The 23,136-nt window shown below is 35.9% G+C and overlaps 1 protein-coding gene across 1 annotated transcript; it reads right to left on the bottom strand.

Annotated features, from left to right (window-relative positions):
• Positions 1-14,673: 14,673 nt before the first annotated feature.
• Positions 14,674-22,180, bottom strand: LOC110382663 (odorant receptor 67c). The gene is made up of 7 exons (XM_064041282.1): positions 21,565-22,180; positions 20,334-20,511; positions 18,266-18,362; positions 17,899-18,003; positions 16,591-16,679; positions 15,818-15,884; positions 14,674-14,897 (listed from the first exon to the last, which is right to left on the bottom strand). Exons 1-7 carry the CDS (start codon positions 22,178-22,180, stop codon positions 14,844-14,846), a joined length of 1,206 nt encoding a protein of 401 aa, XP_063897352.1. The 3' UTR covers positions 14,674-14,843.
• Positions 22,181-23,136: the final 956 nt, after the last annotated feature.

The raw sequence follows: 23,136 nt of genomic DNA, 5'->3' as shown, positions 1-23,136 counted from the left end.
ATTATCTGTTCATTACTTAAGACATGCTTAAGCAACGTTTATAGGTCAAAATAATTTAATCACTACTTAAGGCTTTAAGTAGTAATTACTTAAAACAATGCTTAGAAGATGATTTGTTGATTTTTATAAGTAAGGCTGTACGTATTTTAAATTATTCTCTACTAGCTGTTGCCCGCAACTTTGTCTGCGTGGGCAATATAGAATCGTCAAAATACTACTTATCCCGTAGGTGCATTCTTTCACGTGACAGTATAATTAGGATTAGCACTTAGCAGTCGCATAGATTCAATGATCAAGGTTGTGTTGTGGATGTGACCATTTATCTAAACAAAAGAAGTAAAGTTTGTGACGTTGTGAATATCTCTGGATCTAGTCAGCCAATTTGGAAAATTATTACGTATAGTGCGTAAGTAATTTTCACAGGAAACAGCTATAATCTATGTCTATATGCTTTGAGTCTGACAAAGCTGTCATTTGTACATTTTCTGCAGCTGCTGTGACTAATCAGAAGCCAGAAAGTCTGTCAGTCTTACCATGGATAATGTCTTGTAATGTGACTGGATTGAAGAGATCAGATAGGTAGTCGCTCCAAGCAAAATATTGGTACTCGAACAGATTCGGCGACTGGAAGCCAACACCAACATAGTTGGGGAATAGCTGGATGGATGATGAAATGAGTCATCATCATCAGCAGGCGCATAGGGTAGGATAGTTTCACTTACTTGGTAAGGCTGACCCCACATTAGGCGTGCGCGATCCTCGGGCGTGTGAGTAGCGCGGGCGTCGCGAGTGCGCTGCGTGAACATCGCGTTTTGCTGCCCTGCGGCATGTGTGAAGAGTGCAAGCGACGCGCTCGAGGCGAGCACGCGGCGCTCGAGTTGCGTTCTTACCCCTTCGCCCGCTATCCCCGCCGCCCGCTAAACGCCTTAGCAGTTAAACGTCAAGGAGAGCGGCGCGTGCGCGCCGCGTGCGCGCCGCGAGCGCTCTGCAAATGCCGCAGGGCAGCAAAACGCGACGCTCACGCAGCGCGCTCGCGACGCACGCGCGGCGCCCGCGCTACTCACACGCCCGAGGATCGCGCACGCCTAATGTGGGGGAGGCCTAAGCCGGGACTCCACCGAAATGTTTGCATTAGTTCACGAATAGGCAAAACGTACGTATCTGTGAGAGTCCACTTCATGTGTTCGTACTTGAAACCTGCAGTTTTGCCAAGATTTTCAAAATGTACGCTTGCAATTTGTCATTTCTTGGTGGAGCCAGCAAATCGAAAGAAACATAAGTGTTGTATACTGTGCGTCACTACCGCACACCGGGAAAATTTCTCTCTTGCGGAGGACGTTTATATACCATATTTTGTGTCACACAGGACGACAGTAAGTATCCACCGAAACAGTTTCAAAGATTTGATGAACGAACAAATCAGACCTGACTTGGTCACCTGGGGCCAATCAGAGCTCTATGAAGCGATAATACGCTTTGGCTCCTACTGTTATTGTGGTTTCTGAAAATTTATTCACCTCATTCAACGATGAATGTAATTCTGATGGTACTATTAAGAACACTTGCTTAGCGCAGAAGCTGACGTTGGCAGGTCAACTCTTTTGACTTCTCGAATAGGATACCATTGGTTTTTGTGCAATGCACACCTGCAATGCATTCTGGATTAGGATAGGATATAGGTGGATAGGATTTGCAACAGAGAACAATTCTGTCTTTGTAATTGAATGATATCAAACGTAGTTTTATATAAAAGGTGTTTTTTTAGACTTGGCTCGGGTCTTACTGAGACTGTTCGTAATCGTGAACAGTGTATTAATTGCGATCGGAAGTTGAAAGTAAGCATGTCTCTGGTATGCGACGCGTACTTTGTACGTTTTCAGACGCATAAAGCATTTTACGTGTGTATGGTATTAAATCGAGAAAGCTCCCATTTCTTATCTGCACTTTGCAACTGGGCTTGTTTTTAAAGCTACAGAAGCCTACATTACCTACCTCACGCTTAGCAGCGCTTGCGAGAGATAGATCCTGATTTTTTCTAGGATTAAGTTTTCATATTTTGCATCAGAAAAAATAATACTACTCACTCAAAGTAATTTGTTTAAGGCCACCACATTAGTGGAAGATAGGCTAAACTATGTTTATGAAAAAATCCTGATATGAACTCCATCTGTAACTTTAAATTATAATTAATTGTTCCACTAAAGTCATCATTTTTGACATAATGTTCAAAAAATAATTTAGATGGCACCGTTTTAAATTTGGCTGAGATCTATTAATTTTCCTTTCATCAAGGTAATAATTATAGTTGGATTTTGATGTGGCACGGCAAACTGACAAACACTATTGAAATTTCTATCGAAAAATTACACTACGTGTTAAAATATGGTGAATTACGGAAAATACACAACTCCATCTATTGAAATAATAGTATATAAAGAATGTAAATGGTAATTCATTGTTATTTACCACCTCGCTTCTTGATGTATTTTATTTACCACAGATGGAGCTACTTTAACCTGTACTGTTTTGTCAAACAGATTGCGTGTCGTAATATTTTACATCTTGAATTCACTAAATTAATCATATCTTTTGATAGAGTGAACCGATTTCGATGAAACAAAGCCTAAGTAATACCCCAAGTTACGTATAACTTTTGTATATAAGCATTGTCTGCATTAAATTCGTAGATTTTACGTGAATCCCGAACAAACAATCACTTTCTACAGATTTATTATATGTATAGATATAGATTTAAACAATAATCAAAAACCACTTGAAACAATCAATAACAACATGCAAAGTAGCTCTTTTAAAACAAAACAAAGTAAGCTACAAATTAATATATTCGTTATGAATATTCACGCGGCTCGAGCGAGTATACATTTGCATATCATTGTGGCCGTCACAATTACTTCTAAACAATAGAAGCCCAATCAAATTCTGACCAAATATGTATGTGGATAAAAAATGTTGGTGAAGTTCGAGTTACTGGTATTTGAAGGGTTCCGTCCGCAGTTTTATTGTTTACTGGCGTCCTGGTCCAGACCCATTGTGGCCACGGTAGCTGTTGTCGAAGGGGATATTAAGCGTATGAGCAGATAAAGGTTTTTTCTCTAATCCCTCACTCCCATGGTCATATCGGGTCGGCATATTATAATCATAAGGCGCAGGATCGACATATTTAACGTGTAGGGTTAATCGCCACCTCCTTCTTGGATCTAAGAATATAACGTAGCGTAGTTTTGGTAAACAGGCATAGATAGAAGACATTTTATAAGACATTTATCGCTAAGCGACTTGCTGACACTTCAGGTGACCCAAGGGCTGGTTTTTATTTTGGCCAAAAAGTAAGCATTGCCATCCAACGTGGCAATGCTGCCAGCCTCTTGGGTACACTCCCGGTGGGCAGCGATGAGGAGTTTTTTGATGCAATTTTTTAAATATTTTTATTTATAGTAAGTGTATATATTAGGTAATAAGTTAGTTGTATGTTGTATATATATTTATTATTAAGTTATTGTAAAAAGTTATTTGTGAATAAAAAATTAAGAAAATACAAAAAAAAAAATATAAATAAAAATTATACACTCTTTTGCAAAAAAAACGGGCACCTATGTGAAATCTTAGTTTTAAGGACTTTGCGTGTATCTCAAAGGGTTTTAATGATTGTTGTATGTTTCTAGCATCAAAAGGGTTAGCCGAGCATGCGTGAGAGTGTATTCTAAATTTGAATTTTGTACAATTGCTAAAAAATTGGTTAAACCTTGTTTTGGACTAATTGCTGGCAGAAAGTTCGTCGGTGTTTTGAAAAGTTTTTGAAGTGATTTTCAGGAAAATGATAATGCAGTTTTAATAAATGATTAATGTACTTTTTAGTTAGATCAAAACATTTTTGAAAAACAATGCGTATTTGATAAAATTTTCACCTGCTCTAAATGGGCTATACTAAAGATTGGTGGTAATGTTAAGAGGTTCGGTATTTTAGTGTAAAGCGTTCCATTGTTTAGATATTGTACCCACGTGTTTTAAAATATCGCTTTTTCATAAATAAACACTATTTAGAAGAGTATCAGTACCTTTGGCTGCGATAAAACCAATTTAAAGTAAGCAGTGCCCATCACAACTCGTCTCCTATAGGACTTTGACATTTTTAAAAGTCTTGAAATTCTACAAAATACAGAAAATAGCGCATAGACTGTGAGGACGAGGTCTTAAGGTCTCGTAATTACTGATTTTTAAACAACCTCGTCTCTTGGGAAACTCCGTAGACCTCTGAAGGTCTATGAGTCTGAGCGTTCAAATAGCGTGTTTTCATCCCACGCATATTTTATTAAATAAACTTGCCTACACCGAGATTTTCTGGCATCTACAGCACTTTCCTGCTTAAATCATAACAATAATTGGCTAGCTGCTCATTTCTTAAGAAACATACGTTTGGCCAATAATTTTGAATTCTTGACTCCCTTTCAGCTAAATCGTTGTTTAGTAACCCGATACATATGGAGTTATCGAGAGCTTCAACGAGGCAATAATTTGACTTTTTAGATAGCTTTAACCCTCCTCATCATTTTTCATGTGGTTAATTTTAACATTTGTCACTAAATTTGGTATTTTTTTAATGTCAAAGTCCGATAGGAGACGGGTTGTGATCGGCACTGCTTACTTTAATTTTGTTTTGTCGCAGCCAAAGGTACTGATACTCTTCTAAGTAGTGTTTATTTATGAAAAAGCGATATTTTAAAACACGTGGGTACAATATCTAAACAATGGAACGCTTTACACTAAAATACCGAACCTCTTAACATTACCACCAATCATCAGTATAGCCCATTTAGAGCAGGTGAAAATTTTATTAAATACGAATAGTTTTTAAAAAATGTTTTGATGTAACTAAAAAGTACATTAATCATTAATTAAAACTGCATTATCATTTTCCTGAAAATCACTTCAAAAACTTTTCAAAACACCGACGAACTTTCTGCCAGCAATTAGTCCAAAACAAGGTTTAACCAATTTCTTAGCAATTGTACAAAATTCAAATTTAGAATACACTCTCACGCATGCTTGGCAAACTCTTTTGATGCTAGAAACATACTACAATCATTAAAACCCTTTGAAATACACGTAAAGTCCTTAAAACTAAGATTTCGCATAGGTGCCCGTTTTTTTTTGCAAAAGAGTTTATAAAATTTAAGCAAATTTTTCAACCATATATCTACATGAAAGTCACACAATATTAACAGATATAACAACACAATTTGATATAAACAAAGTCCAAACATTTTTTAAAAAGGTTTAGCTTTTTTATGAAGATACGGAACCCTAACAAATGTTGCGCTGTAAATTCTTTGTCTATTGTTCTTGTGTTGTGTCACGTTGACAGTACAACGCTGTTCATTGCGTCTTTTATTTTGAGAACTGACTTTTACATCGGTAGAACAACGCAATGGATGTTTGAGATATGTCAAAGAGATCTGTAGATTTAAATGAGATTTAACAAATGTTTGGTTGCAAGGGTTCAAACTGAAAGCAGTTCTTTAATTTGCTACCAACTTATTTTGAAAAAGAATGCTTCCTAATTGTATGATGGTATAATTACAACGAAGAACAATAAAACGATGTCAACTTAATTACTGAGAATTTCTATATTATTGTATCTCACTGTTTTAATTTTAGCTTTTAGTTATGGGAAGTTTCGATGCACCCATTTGAGTTCACAGTTATCAAATACCAATAACGAATCTTTATCCAATAAAAACAGTTCAAATAGTTGTTACGTTCATCGAATATCATTCGTAATATAAAAGGCCTCGAAATTCACGTGTTTCTTTGGAAAAAAATCCAGTTACAGAGTTTCACCAATTCGAAACTGTCAAGTTTGATACGCGCTAGTATTTTTTGTGAATAGCTGCCCCACGAACAGTGTTTTTTTCAAAGAAACACGTTAAAAAGACTTCGTGTATCGTGCGATACAGATTTCACGAAGAAAAAACTGTTTTAAAAAAACGTCAAGGAAAAAAGACTGGATGGCCCCGCCTGCCGCGTGTCACGACGCTCCGATGCAGAAGAGATAAATTTCACGAGATATTTACGGACTTTGGCGAATAAGTATATTATTATAAGATCCCAGCAATGTTGGGAGAAGGCTAGGCTTTTAGTGTAACCGGATTTTACCGCATTGAGCAAGCCTGGTGATTAATGCTCAATCCTTCTCCATGTGAGAGGAGGCCTGTGCCCAGCAGTGGGACGATAAAAAGGCTGTAACATAGCTGAGATCCAGTGTTTGAAAAGGAGCGACTTCCTATCTGACCTCTTCAACCCGGGCAAGCCGAAACACTCTTACGAAGGTTAAGAGTGGTTATCAGATTGTTTTGCTTATGGCTACCAGTAATGGCTGCCGATATTCCCTTGTCCATAGCTAGAATCCGGGGTGCGTACTTACGAACATAGCTGAAAAATCATACATAACATAGAACACAGAAAATAATCATGATAAAAAATATTAAAGGAACACTAGATAGCATATTTAGAAGTTTTCTAGCAATTTAAACAATGTGTCATTGTCTGGCTATTGTCTAAGCCATTAATTTATTCTAGACTTGGAGTAAATACCTGTTTATTATGACCCTGTATTCCATTGTAGTCTACGGCGAAAATGTGGGAACGATTACAATGGCTGGCTTGCAATTTTTTGCATGCGTAGTAGGTATTGCAAGGTAAGTATTCATTTTTTTTTGCAGTCCTATATTTAGGGGTGCTGTTAGGGGCTATGCAGTGTCTTCTAGTCTAGTTGGGCATATTGCCCTCATGGAGGCGTGTGATGTAGCAAAAATATAGGTGAAGATGAGAGATTACAAAATCCCAATATTTTTGGGTTGTTTCATTGCGAAGGTTTTTCTTTTTCATATTATTTTCGTACTCCTCTGCTTGACACCAAAAATGGCCTGTATCTGGGTACATACCCTTGCAGATGGTTTGTCTTTTCATTTGCCTTTCAAACCCTTCAGTATATTTAATCAAATTTTTGACATCATTGTAGTATATCATTTTGTTAAGCTCTCTATCGCATCAGTATTTGCATATTTAAACCTCATATCTACCACAAAATAGGTACAACAACGTCATAGAACCTTTCCCCATAATTACATTTGCTTACCAAAACCGCTATTTTCGAAAACCATAAGTTATTTTCACATTAAAAATCCTAAGTTAATACGGTAGAAGCTTTATCTCTTCGTTCCAATCTCGTGTACAGCAGAATCCGGTATCGTTGCATGCCGTCGCACACCGTTGCCGCTATCGTGTCCCTCGACTACAATATCTAGTACACCCCTGCTGCATGAATCTACACTTTATTCCAAAGCATTAAAGACTAAAACAACTGCAGCGTCAACTTTGTGCACCGGCGCAGTCCCGTCAATGTTATCTGTACCGTTGTGTCACTCGATTCTAACTTCTATTGCGTTGGAATAAGGTTTGTATTGGTCGTAATCATAACTTGGTGCACCAATCTTTTCCATTTGCTCTAAATGGTTACAAAAATGACCGTTAGTACGTCGTAATAAGGACGTAAATGACCGCATTGATGTTTAGACAGCATGAGTAGCTGTAGATGTGTTTTTGTTTACGGTTAAAGGATTTTCAGCTTTATAGTAAAAGGAATAAGGTTTATGCGTTATGGAAGGTGATGTGAATAGCCACTTACCTGAGTTTTTACTGAGACACCCGTGCATTGTCTATTGGAAACATTCTTATGCATGTCTCGTGAGTTAGCGTGATGATAATTTCATATTAATATATTCAATCATTTAGTAAATTACAGTTTATTTTATCCTAAGTATAGGGTCACTTGGAGAAGGAACTGTTTAGATTGTTTCGGTCCCCGTCTTTGTTCGTAGAAATTACTAGGAATTTATATCAGGTAGACGGTTCTAATACTATACAACTTTTGTAAGAAAGCAATTTGTCTTCCTCAAGTTTACAGAATTCTACAGTTCTAGAATCATTTTGCTAATTCAATAATTGTCTACCACTGTGTGAATTCCAAAAAATCTATAGTCTCCAAATCACGAAATTACGTCTGTCTGGAGTACCTACTAGTTTTCTTAACTAGTGGGTTTACTGCTTTACTCTTAATTTCAAAATGTTATGTAAAGCTAGGTATTTGATTGTTTATCGTAAGCTGTTAGGTTTAATATAATGACTGTTACTAGTTATAAGGAGAAATCAATCAGCGCACTTGATATGATTGAAAGTTTGTCTTGGACTTGAAATATGTTGTGGAGAGTTTTGGAACCGAAATCGAGTATAGACTCCTTACTTTTAATTCAGTCAGATACATGAAGCAGGCATTAAAACTGCAAGTTATAGATACCATACGAAAACAGCTAGTTACTTACAAATAGCTTTTGTTTTACGCACATAGATATTTAACATAAATAAACATTAAAAACCGTTGTCCAACAATTGTAAAACCAGGTGTTTGTACCTTCAATAAAATTACAATATGTATAAACTCGTGCGCATCCCACATATCAGAACTACGCACGATATCATTACGAATGCGTAACATTTCATAAGTTTTTAAGGTCATATGCGTAGTAAAATAACGGTTTGTTCCCATCTGCTCCACAAACTCCTTCTCACCGGGTCCAAAGCAAAAAAAAATTCTTTAAAAATCATAAAATCCTTCCCTCGAGCTCCAAAACATTTTAAGTATAGAGACGTAATTCTGATTTGTTTATTTATTTTATTAGGAATTCCAATAAGAAATACACAACTTCATACATAAAAATATAACACAACCATGCAATGTGTTTCCTCACTTGTAGGAATCCACATTTTGCTAAAGATACACAATTGTTTTTGGAAGGAATTTGAAGGTAAGAACTTATATTTTAATTTATTATTTTGTTCTGCAAAATGTTAGACCCAAATGGAAGAAATGTATGAAAACATTGCTAACAGAAAACAATAGGTTTGGTGTCAATGGGACCAAGCCAAATAACGGTAACAACATACTACCTATACAGTTTGGAACGATATAATATGTAGGTACATGTGTAACTTATTAATATTCATGTTACTGATGAAACTTATTACTTCAAGGAACACTAGATATAGACAACTTTTTCAAAAACTATGTGAAGACATTTTTCACTTTACTATTTAGTAAAAAAAAAAATTGTATCTTATTAAAAATACAACTAATATTTTTCATATTATATCAGACTTTATATTTTGGACTTCGTTCTTACAACTTATACTTATTTTTTTTTAATTGGTAGGTAAATTATTTAATGTAATATCCTAGTAAAACAAAAACTGTCGACTGAGAGCGTGCCCAAGAAGCTGGCACCCTTACCTCGTCGGATGGCCATGCTGATCCTTTGTCCGAGGCAATAGCCAGCCTTTTAGTCACGAGAAACGTCAACCAGCCGCCTAGATAAATCTTTAAATAGGGTGTGAGCACTTTAACTTACTTATCTAAAATCTAATTACTAAAAGACGTAATTAAAATCTGCCAAAAAATACAGAAAACTAAAATTGAGCCTTGACGTTAAAGAACTAATTTTCTAAAATAAATCTTGCCTAGTAAACAGTAGTACAAAGACTTAGGTTTTTAAAACAATGGGTACTAAATCTAAGGCAAACTGCAACCAACACACGTAAAAACCAGTTAGTTGTAAACATAAATAATTATTGTTTTTGAAAGTCTCTTTGTCAACCATTGTTTTCATGAAATCAGCTTAGGAGTAACACACAACACGGCTAATTCAAAAATGTATCCAATACGTTCCTGTCCGTATGAAAGTTACTTGCTCAACTTTGTAGAGGGAGAAAGCTCAAACTGACTAAAACGTCACCATACTCACAACCTGAGTCATATTTTTCCTATAAATCAACTAAAGCCTACAACCAACTACTTCAGTATAATAGAGGCGACATTTCGCATAGAAGCATCTTCGCTCTAGAGAACAGAACAGAACAGAAACAGAGTGCAAACATTTGTAAAAAGTCCGCTAAATTGTAACCTTTGTGCATACAATTGCTGGCAGAGGACTGGAGCCACAGATAGAGAAAGGGAAGGAAGAAGAATGAAAGAAACGTAAAATATTTCTTTTTGGCGAACAGTTGTGCGCGAAATCTTGGTTGAATCACCCTACAACATACAGTTCACTATGAAGACCTATATCCCCGACACACTTACTCCACCTCAGTAGTCAAGACAACACTCGCACATGAAGGATGAATACTAATTCCCAGCGATGTATCGAAGCCTGCGCCCGCGACGGTAGCGTGCAATGTCACGCCTAGTTACTCTCAGGTTATTGGCACCGATTATTATGTAACAAGAGTTATGTATCGACGATTTTTAGAATATGAGTTGAGTAAGAGTGTGGTATGAAACTGTGAAATGTAAGATGTGAAAAGTAGGTGGATATGGAGCTTTTTTTTATTCTAATAGGTAAATGTTGGTCTTGTGTTTCGTCGGATTGTCGTCCCATCGGGCAATAAGAGTGAGGGTATAGAGAGTATACCTGTGTCTGTGTTATTAGCTGATCTCCTAAGGCTCTAGACAGACGGACTGCATTTCGACTGCAATTTGCAGTTCATGTTCAGTTTGAATGCAGTTGACACGACTGCAATAGAACTGCAAATGAAACGCGCACTCCGATTGCAGTTGGGATGCAGTCGGCGTTCAGTCGTGTTCTGAAGTTGATTTACAGTTCTATTGCAGTCGTGTCAACTGCATTCAAACTGCCCTTGAACTGCAAATTGCAGTTGGATTGCAGTCGAAATGCAGTCCGTCTGTCTAGAGCCTTAGAAAGAACAGCCACCGTGGCCGACAATTGGACAGGATGACCATTTTTAAATTATTATTATGTTTAATTGCCACTTACCATTGCTGGAGACTTTCCAATTAATTTATATGTTACCAATCAAATCAGGAATACACAGGAGGGAACAATTTTATCTCAGCCCTTCGCAAAAGAAATTCAACACCAAAACACTACACTGCAGAAAAATAGGGATACAAACATAAAACGCCCATGAAGTCTACATTTTGTATTACAATATTTTCATAGTCAGAACAAAACAAATGCTCCCTACATTACGAACGAGAATCTCAATTAGGTTAATGTCAGAATACACGAGATGGTTCACACCTGTGCCTACATTCTATTTATAATTAACACTCTACGAATATACATTTTAAATGTGTGAAATACTAGCGTTATGCTCCACCTGTGAGAAGAATTTTAATTTGCAAGGGAAAGTGAAGGAAAAGTTTTGAAATGTAGCAGAAGATTTGTGCTGTTATGGATCAAGAATCAATCTTAAGAGTGGATTCAGATTTTAATACATTAATGTGTTATTGATATGGGCTTCTCAAAGCTCATATAAAATCCAGGTATTATAAGTGAATTTATATGAATCATTCTTCATCATTCATCAAAGAGTGTAATGCTATTCCAATTTTTCGCTCACCAACACGCATGCCTAGTGCGATGAGTAGGTATGGGCAAATCCCCTCACTCAAGGGGAGGCCTTTGTCCAGCAGTAGACTTTTTGGACCATCGTCTTGAGGAAACCTGGACTATATAGTCTGAAATCACCAACCCGCATTGAGCAAGCGTGGTGATTAATGCTCAATCCTTCTCCTTGTGTGCCTGTGCCCAGCAGTATTACGATAAAAGAGCTGTAACAGACTTTTTGGGCTGTGACGACAATTACTGAGGTCTAAAGAGTTGTCCAAAAAATTTATTTAAAGAAATGGATCAAATTAATGGACTACAGCATGCAAAATTATCTACATATCTTCTATACTTCCAATATTAGGACTAATTCTTATCACCAACCAAGCAATTTACTTAAGATAAAACGGTACCTATATGCTAACTTCCTTATCTAAGTGAAATTATGTAGATAATATGCAAAACAATAGACTGTGTGGTCCGTTGCACCTTGCAAGCAATTTGTATTAAGTTACAATTTGTGTGGTCTTGGGGTTGTAAGGACCACCCCTATTTGTTTATAAAAAAAAAAAACATAAACATAACTGTACTTATAGTACCTACGTAAGAAAGACTACGATATCAAAATACTTTTTCTACATCTTGAGATGGACTTCTATTTTTCTCTTCAAGTACTTAATCTCTTAGTGATCGTATGAAAATCCGTGCCAATATTTTTTTTAATTTATTGATTCCTTATAGACAAGCAGACGCAATGACTATTCCAGCGGTTTATTACTTGTAAACCGTCTTCAGTAAAGCAAAATATGACCATGATCTGCTTAGTATCTGAAAGAGAGAAGAAAAATAATGTTGAAACGTAAATTAATTCTCAGACTGAAATAGGTACTAAATCTAAGGCAAACTGCAACGAACACACGCAAAAACCAGTTAGTTGTAAACATAAATAATTATTGTTTTTGAAAGTCTCTTTGTCAACCATTGTTTTAATGAAACACCTAAGCTTAGATATACCTACATTATAGTTGCATGAGGTTGCATGCAACAGAACAACACAGCTTGTTCAAAAATGTGTCCAATACGGTCCTGTCCGTCTGAAAGTTATTTGCTCTATGAAGTTGAGCTCAAACTGACTAAAACATCGCCATACTCACAACCTGAGTCATATATTCCTATGAATCAACTAAGGCCAACAACATCATCAGTATCATAAAGGCGAGATTGTATTAGTTTGTGACACCGTGATGCATAAAAGCATTTTCGCTCTAAAGAACAGAACAGAAACAAGTGCGAACATTTCCAAAATCTCCGCGAAATTGTAACCTTTGTGCGAACATACCAGAGGATTGGAACCACAGATAGAGAAGAAGAAGGAAGAATAATTAAAGAAAGAAGAACTTGTAAGATTTCTATGACCGACAATTGTTCCCGAACATTTTTTAACAGAATCTCCCCACAATATACAGTTCACTACAAAGACCTATATCCCCGACACACTTACTCCAACTCAGTAGTCAAGACAACACTCGCACATGAAGGATGAATACTAATTCCCAGCGATGTATCGAAGCCTGCGCCCGCGACGGTAGCGTGCAATGTCACGCCTAGTTACTCTCAGGTTATTGGCACCGATCATTATGTAACGTGAGTTATGTATTGACGATTTTTAGAATATGAGTTGAGTAAGAGTGTGGTGTGAAACTGTGAAATGTAAGATGGGAAAAGTAGGTGTAAGTTGTGGTCTTATTTTTGTACATTTATGTATAGCTTGTAAATGTTATACCTATCAAGTTACATGTCAGTTAAATGTTAGTTTTGCTCCTGATCATTCATCATCCTGGTCATTCTAGTCGTGTCGGAATACCAACCCGTAGCATCGGGCTATAAGAGTGAATGAATAGAGAGTGTGCACCTTTGTCTGCGCAGCTAGCTGAACTTCTTAGAGAGAACCGCTACAGTGGCCGTCAGTTGGTCTGGACGCCATTATTTTTGTATAATTGAGCTGAATATCTACTTACCATAGCTGGAAAAACTATTACTCTCCTTCCAGGTTTGGTAAAATGTACAAATTAGATTTTTCATGTCCTCAATCAAATCAGGACTACAAAACTGCAACGATTTTATCATAGCGTTTGCCAAAAGGAATTCATCTCCAAAAACACAGCATTACAGAAAAAAGGGATACAAAAATAAAACGCTCATAAAGTCTGCATTTTGTATTACAATATTTTCATAGTCAGAACAAAACAAATGCTCCCTACATTACGAACGAGAATCTCAATTAGGTTAATGTCAGAATACACGAGATGGTTCACACCTGTGCCTACATTCTATTTATAATTAACACTCTACGAATATACATTTTAAATGTGTGAAATACTAGCGTTATGCTCCACCTGTGAGAAGAATTTTAATTTGCGAGGGAAAGTAGGGGAAATGTTTTGAAATTTTGAAAAAACCGAACATTCTATTCAAGAGGATTAAGAGTAAATCTTGAAAGTTAAGGCATTTTCATTTGAGCTTCATGTACTACTTAATATGTTTTGTAATTACATATTATGAATTAAATAATATGTAATATCTGATCTCTTTCCGGTCGTGTCGGATTGCCGTCCCATCGGGCTACAAGAGTGAAGGAATAGTGAGTGCACCTGTATCTGTGCAAATGCTTGTGCACTATGATATGTCCTGCGCAGCTGGCTGATCTCCTTAAATGATAATAGCCGCCGTAGCCGAAATCGGCCGTGGACGCCATATGTAATTGTGATCTGTTATAGTTTCTTCGCTCATCGATACGTACGCCCCACGCGGTGATGGGGCAAATCCCTCCGACTTGGGAGAGCCTTTTGTCCAGCATTGGACTTTTTCGTTTTCGGTTGTGCAAAAGACAGTTTTCAAAAAGTCGTTGAATACTTAGATCAAATTAACAAAAGTGTACACTTCTAATATTAGGACTAATTCTTATCACCAACCAAGCAATTAAGTTAAGATAAAACAGTACCTATATGCTAACTTCCTTATCTAAGTGAAATAATGTAGATAATATGCTAAACAATAGACTGTGTGGTCCGTTGCACCTTGCGTGCAATTTGTATTAGGTTACAATTTGTGTGGTCTTGGGGTTGTAAGGACCACACCTATTTGTTTATAAAAAAAAAAAACATAAACATAACTGTACTTATAGTACCTACGTAAGAAAGACTACGATATCAAAATACTTTTTCTACATCTTGAGACGGACTTCTATTTTTCTCTTCAAGTAGTTAATCTCTTAGTGATCGTATGAAAATCCGTGCCAATATTTTATTTTAATTTATTGATTCCTTATAGACAAGCAGACGCAATGACTGTTCCAGCGGTTTATTACTTGTAAACCGTCTTCAGTAAAGCAAAATATGACCATGATCTGCTCAAAATCTGAAAAAGAGAAGAAAAATATTTTTTGAAGGAAAACTTTTAAGACTAACTGCTAATTGGAATGAGATGATAATTTGGCATGGAGATAGAGAAAGATTCGTGTAAGAAATAGTTGCATTGGGTAAGAGTTCGAAAACGCATGGAACAGCTAGCTCACCATAAAATATATAAACTCTAAGAAGTCAGTCATTGCAATAAAAAAGAATTAAAATGCACACCACGACCCCAAACCCACATAACTGCAAGTTCAAAGACAGTAACGAACGAAATAAAACTATAAACTTGTAGCATTACTACCAATTCTATTAGATACGAAAAACAACTGAAAACTGAGCAGGCATCGTCTTATAAAACAGGCTATAAAAGTATGGCATAACGTTGCCACGATATACAATAATTTATAGAAGGTTAACTAAGAAAAAATAGGTATTCTAGTCATATCTTTCATCATCAACCTTTTTATTGTCCCTTTGCAGGGCATAAGCCTCTTCTCATATGGAGAAAGAATCAGCATTGATCCAAGTTTTATCAAGGCGGGTTGGCGATCCCAGACTTCAATGTCCAGGTTTCCTCAAGATTGATGCCAGATATTGGTAAATACTTGCCTGACCTAGAATCTAAAATCTTTAATCACTAGGCCACCATGACTTACCACCATTGTCATCTTTGTTTGCACTTTAAAACTTAAAATATATATATCTAAACTACTCCTGACGGTAGTTTGTAGGCAAAGATTATCATTTTTCCTCATGAAGAAGACTATTTAGCTTTTCTCTAAGATTCACTAATGACTTCATACAAAACTACCAATTGGTCCTTTTATCCTCTCTTTCTCCTCACACAAAGTGGTCCTTCTGTCCAATTTCCTTCACCATCAACTCAGCAGCGTTATGGATTGTTAGCAGCTAAAAATAACTCACCGTAGTGAATGCCCCCAAGTTGAGGTCTGCAAACTTCCAAGCAGTCAGCTTGCATGCCTTTTGAGACCTACAACCAAGTACCGCAGTTATTTATGCTATACAGAAGAAAGAACAACATTTGTGAGGCCCCAAAATTACTGTTCTAACCGATTTAAAAAAAACTTTCACTGTTGGGACAGTTGAAAGAATTTTGACATGATGTGGATTCTAACACTATCCCCGGGCAATATAGGCTATCATTTATTCGTATACTTGAAGAAATTCGTGAGAAGCAGCTTGTACTTATAAGTATTATAGGTAAAGTGTAAGTGAATTTTTCTGTAAATTAAACCAACGAAAACCGCGAGAGTAAAACCGCGAGCGGAAGCTAGTGTACAAGGCCGTTCGTGAACTGATTGACCTTTAAACATATCAATATGATCTTCATCTTATAAATATTTATTGTTGTTGTATAATCTATCGTAATTTATGGCTTGAGGTGTTTTTATTTGTAAGAGTCTGAGATGCAACAATTCGATAAGATGTGGTCGAATTATGCATCTTTTATTTCGTGTGTGTTTACACTAAGTAAGTAAATATCTGTGCAAACACACTTGGCTCATTGTTTGACTGACAGTTTATTTTGACGGTAATCGAGAATCCAAACGTTTTAGTCGGTCGGATACGGGCCATATTCCCGATCTTTGCAGAGTGGGTTGTTTATGACTCGGATCATGCTATCCCATAACTAAAGGTTTGCAGTATATGGAGTCTTTAAAGGCAAAGGTGCTAACCTCATAATCACCAGCAGCAAAATCTTCTTCGAATGGTTATCCGCCTCATACCATGGACTTCTGTACACCGATCCACTTATTTCCATGCTCTAAAATATGTAGAAATATTTGAACCAAACCTTTATTTAACTCACTTCTAAACGCAGCAGTTATTTTAGATAATAGTTTCTGTCTTCACATTTATTGCAGAGATTTGAAATAGGTACAGATAAACTGTTAAGTAAGACCAGATCCGCCACAATAACAGTATTGCATCAATAACAGCTCATACACCTTTGATAGGAACCACAATATGTAATACTCCTCAGAGAATGTAATACATGGAGATCAAAGTGACGAACGGAGATATCATAACGGAAAATCTCCTAAGAAAGTATCTCCTAAGAGGAATGTTACTGGCTACGTCCTCATATGTCGTCTGTGGAAGCGAAACATTCCATTTTTGGTAAAACTAAAAATATTCGACATATTTATTTCCAAAAAAAATATGTACTTACAGAGTTACAATTTTTTATAAGAAAGAATATTATAAAAGGGGTATTTATTAAGTCTAAAAAGCGCCAAAAAAAAATCCTCATCCTTCGACAGACATGTCAAATAACGCCTCTTTAGTTCATTCGTAACGGATGGTTTAGTTTAGGGTACTCATCGTGCCTTATTTGACCTAGAAGAAGGCGCCTGACCTGCCTTATGACATCTTCATTCATTTCCTTCCTCCATGGCTATACTCCTCAGAGCCTCATAATATTATTGTAGCGTAAGAGATACAGCTACACACTCCATATAGCTCTGTCCTCAACAATGATAGCTTTAGTAGTTCATAGTACTCTGGACAATACTACCTTTGAGAACCTATTCAATTGGAAGCGAGAGAGCTTCGGACCTGTTTGTGTCAATGGAGCCCCAATATATGTTCAGTGAATTGATGGCCTGTACTAGTAGGTATTATTACTATTCTATGGGATGGATTAGAAGTTATTGGGCTAAATGTATATTACTAAGGACTAGTGTGTCGCCAAAATGGTAATCTGTCTAGAAAGGTAGAGAGATTGAATTGGTAAAATAAAAACTGGCTGTCATCTATCCTTGAAGCAGTATAAAACTGAAGGGTTTGCTTATTGGATACTGGACTGATAAAAAACTCTTGCAGTATTAGATAGCCCATTTCTCGAGGATGGTTACAGACAACTTTTCCCTTGCGTCACGAGTGAAACTGAGGAAAACGTCTAGTGACATATAATTTTCCAGGGGTTTTCACTACTATTTACGAACTTTTTTTATTCAATACTGTAGATGCTTAATACTCACCGCTACCATCAATAGATCCGCGAAGTAGCACACCAGTGATATTTGTGACAAACTCATCACCAGGAAGGTGACGAACGCCAATATTACGTTCAGTTTATCTACTACCTGCACCGAATTAATAAGAAAAACTAATCAATTTTATAAATATACAGAGGAAAATGTAAAGTGAAATCACAGAAAGACAAAACTTTTTTTAAATAAAAGCGTGCTTCTCTTTTTCCTGCCCCGGAAGAAATTCGTTTAGCGATTCAGACTTTTGTGGAAGAAGCAAAACATAAGTTAAGCTGATTACAAATAAAAATTTGGATTACTGCCACTTAGAAACTACTATACATAGGTGTCAAAATGCTAATTGCATAATACTTACCGTAATATTAAAAGCACTGAGACAAATAAGTATGGAGCTGGTGATTATATTGACCAGCGATGATTTCGAATATAACAGTTCCATTTGATTCACGAGGCTGCAAAATAAATAAATAAATCATATTCAAATACCACTCATAACTTCTCAAACATTCACTATCATAAAATGCAAAATAAAGCCTAGCCTTTTCCCAACTACCTCTATGTTCGGATCGACTTTCATCTGACCGAACGCAGCTGAGTACCAGTGATTTACATGGAGAGGCTGCCTATGCTGAACTCAGGTACCCGGACAACCCGACAAGCCTTGCTAAGACTGGTTGTCAGACTTTCTGCCTTTTGACTGCCAGTGACGACTGCCAAAGATGTTCAAATGATAGCCGGGATGCCTTCAAAAACAGTATTTAGCCACGAGCTCATCTTATACATTACGCAGGTAATAGTAAACCATGATTGTATATTTATTTGCGTACACCTAGTAAACATAGTGAAATCAATAAACGTAAGAGATTTAGTATACATTCGCTTATTTACTAAACATTTATCAGCAAGATCTGTCATATACCTAGCCTTTTTCCGACTAGGTATGTTGTTACCAGTCTAACCGGCTGCAGCTAAGCATTAAAACATTACTAGATAGCTATATTTGATTTATCACAATACTCTTTCAAAATCCACGAACAATAATTTATTACCGAAGTTACGTCCAGTAGAAAGTAAAATCACAAACCTATTTATTTGCATTCAGTTGTCAAGGAGCTAAACTTTATAGTGAATAATTCTTAGAACATAATTACTATTGCAGTCACTCAAGAGACCATAAAGCCAGTAATGATGAAATTTTATGGACTTTTCTTAGTACAAACCCATTAAATGTTAGTAAACGCTTACGTTAAGAAAGCCTCTGTATTAAATTCTAACTAGCTTGTTCTTTTATACATTCTTTCAGGTATTATCCTAAGTGTAATGTGGTCCTGGTATTTTTATTAAGACCCTGTATAAGTAGGCATTTTGAAATGTATTTATTTGCCGGTTTTAAATAAACTGGTAGTGTTTTGTTTACTTAACAACACAATGCTTGATTTTACCGTTGCATTGTTTGCGTGTCCCAAGAAATATCCGAGTATTGCGGGATTCCTGTCTAAATAGAATAAAGGAGTAATGTATTTTCTTTCTATTACTGATTATGTGAACCTCCTTGATATTCATAACTATGGAGATGCCATCAAACGACTGTGTCTTGTTTTTCTAAACAGTCTCTACCACCAAAAGTCTACACACGCTACACATTGCATAAGTTCCTATCAGATATTATATCATTAAAAATAATTAAAACGTAACACATTACAAGTAGCTTATAAAAGTTGTAAATTTTCGGCTGATCTCAGCAAACAATAGAAAGAGCTACATGCCTCATTTAACTCAGACCATAACAATGAGAATTGCTATTCGTCACAACGCCTAGGCACACCACAGTCTAGAACACTTCATATTCAAATCACATGCATTTGCAATTAATTTTACGATTTACGCACAGCTACTGAATAAGTTACAGGTATGCACAACTGGGTTATGAGGTAACCAACTGGCTTTCGTATTTATGACACTGTCAAGGCTTTGTGCGAAAATTGGGCTGTGTTCTGTTGAAGAGAGTTTTTGAGGTTCTAGATTGTTCTTGGGTCATGCGAGTATTCTTATCTGCTGGTTTTGGAAGTTTTGATGAATTGGTTGAAGACGGTTATGTACTTACAAATTGATACTTCACCATTATCTCGAGACTTATGCAGTGATGGGTTACGTAATATTCTAAAACCTTTTCTTGACCTGGATTTAATGATTAGAAACAAAAGACGTATTTAATTTTTTGTATAACACGCAAATCTGTCTTTCATAGTTTTTAATTCGTAATGGATAATTACAGTACATGACTGTTTGTTCATGGTATGGAAGATAATTACTTCTTACATGTTTTATGAGTCAACGTCAAAATTTACTTTTCCTAGTTCTAAACCTTCCCCTATTAAAGCATCACCTTTTTTTATCACAAATAATTTAAATAATTTACTTACTCAATAAGCTCCTGGTGTCTTACCACAGCCTTCGCCAAATTCCTCTGAGTTTCACTCTTCGTTGCACCCACGATGTTCTCAAAGCGAAGTCCAAGCAGTTGGAAGTGGGTCTTAATGTACACACACAAACCGTAGAAGAGGGAGTCACATCCAAACATGCTCATTATTACTATGGCAGCTGAAAGAGGTGTAATTTGCATAATAATCTGCTGTTGGAGCTCTTAGTTTTACTAGTAACTATTATATAATCTGTGGTTTTACTGTTGAATTAGTTAGAAACTTTTTAGTCTATATTCGTTGTTTGGTCCCTGGCTGGACAACCATTTAAATATGTTAGAAATAGAATAGGTTTTTATATTGAAGTTGTCTTTAATTTAAATATATAAAATACACCGGTCCCTAGCGCGCCACGCGCTACAGTGCCTGTTTAATTTATTCTTCATTATGCATGTTTGCGTTTTGTGTGTCTAAACATTCGCTCATAAATGTATTTTCTTTCAATAAATAGCCGAATTGAGAACCTCGTCTTTTTGGAACTTAGTTAATGAAAAACATAACCAAGCAATGCTTTTGTATTGCATTATAAAACCCCATAAATTATTTCTCCAGTCAAACCGTCAGAATAATCAAATAATTCAACAATAGCTGATCTTAATGAATTCTCAGAAAAACCTAGATTTTATTTCAGATTAGAGATTTAAGTGCAATGCTTTCAAGACAATGGATATTGTATTCCACAAGTAAGTACTAACATGACAGTTATTCATAAATACTGAAAAGATATTTATTATGAACTGAATCATCTAACTCGTTGTTTTGATTTTAATCTTCATTTATAATATCAACCTCTTTACTAAGATTGCGTAATTCAATACTATTATAATAATTAGCATTACATAATACATACATTAGTGGTCTTGTTTCATCATTAGCTACTTTTGAATTTAGTTTCAATGAGCCTGTTTGAATGGATGATTTAACTGAATTGAAAATATTGATAAATAATGACTACTTCAGAATAATATGTCTTTTGAGTTTATTTTAAATGATTTGATGTTTATTTATAACGAAGTTAATGTGGTATCCTGGGCTGCTTTATTTAAGTTGTGCCAACAATTAAATGAAATGTAAACGTACATTGATAGACAAGGAGAAAGTTAGTGACATTCCTAACATGATGGTAATCCTTGTAAAGACTGATGATGATGATGATTTTTTTGTTAATACTTACTTGCCCAAACTTGATGGAAATAAATCAGCTGCCACACTGGACAATGATGAACATCGAAATCGAAAGGATATTTCACAAAGAACGGGTATGTTACCACAAATTCACCAGTTCTATAATAATTATACTCAGCCAATATTACTGGTATAAAACAGAAGGAAAAGAATACAAATATGTAGATTGTAGCAAAAGAAATTTGCACGAATTGCAACAATTTCAATGAATCCGTCACAATTTTGGTCCTGGGCGCCGATTCTTTTGAAAGTTCATTGTCATCAAAAGATGTATGAATCTCTTTGAGTTTGTGGACTACTCGCATTAATATCCCTTTATTTGAGAATATGAAGCCGCATTTTATTGTGCTCAGTATGCTTATTGTTGCACATGGTGACACTAAGGACAATTCCACGAAAGGATGGTTGGTCCTTATGCCGTCGACAATCCAGTAGACTTCGCCGAAAATTACTGTATGTAAAGCTATGGCATTGCAGTAAAATAGATAGTGATTTATAAAGTATTCGAGAGCTTTATTCATGTCATTCTTTGAGGTTTTAATACCAGACATTATTAGTGCATAATTTGTTAGCTTTAAGGTTTTATCAAATTCTTTTTCAGACATTTTTGTTTTAATATCTATGCTTTTACGTTGAACAGTTTCAGTTACTTGTGGAAACTTATTTTCTGTTTTAAGAGGTGTTGTTTCTTCAACTCTTTCACTAGGAATAAACTTTCTGTCAGTACTTTCTTTGAAATTGTAACCGGTAATTAAAGAATTTCTTTGAAGATAAACATTGGTTCTATTGTGTTAATTATTTAGCAGCTCATTATAAAATTCACGTCGAATATCAAATTAGATGATTTGTATTTTGATATTTTAATTAAAGAGAAAGGATTCTTGTGCCTCCTACTTATTTGTTTGGCTGTCTATAATTTTGTTCTTTTTATTTGTTTATTAACTTTCATGACAGGGTATTAATGAGCAAACCTACTTACGTGTTCCAGCAAATAGTATCCTGCGACTTCTTCCAAATAATTATTTGATTTTAGTCATCATCATCCTCCGAGCCTTTTTCCCAATCATGTTGGGGTCGGCTTCCAGTCTAACCGGATTCAGCTGAGTACCAGTGGTTTACAAGAAGCGACTGCCTATCTGACCTCCTCAACCCAGTTACCCCGGCAACCCGATACCCCTTGGTTAGACTGAATTATTTGATTTTAGTTTGGATTTGAAAATCATCATATCCTTAAAGTTATTACGACAAGGTTCTTACAGATATGATCATAAGACAACTAATAAAAACAACTGAAATTCGACAACAAATTCTAAGATTTGAGGTACAATTAAAAACAAATGCACGCAGTATATGAATGTCGCCGTTTCACACAATATTAATGAACCATGTCTGACTCAGTAACAACGCTTGTTGTAACATAGCGGTAATTACTAATGTGTAATTATGTAATTTTAACAGTGTTACGTTGATTTGCCTTTATTTCTTGCCTGAGTCATGTGTGGCCAATTCAAAGCTGTTTACTACGACGGTAAGTTTTTGGACTTTATCCAGTCTTACATAA

This window comes from Helicoverpa armigera, chromosome 24, assembly GCF_030705265.1.
Source record: "Helicoverpa armigera isolate CAAS_96S chromosome 24, ASM3070526v1, whole genome shotgun sequence".
Taxonomy (NCBI): domain Eukaryota; kingdom Metazoa; phylum Arthropoda; class Insecta; order Lepidoptera; family Noctuidae; genus Helicoverpa; species Helicoverpa armigera.
The sequence above is the reverse complement of the archived record's forward strand: the minus strand, read 5'-3'. Positions and strand labels throughout refer to the sequence as shown.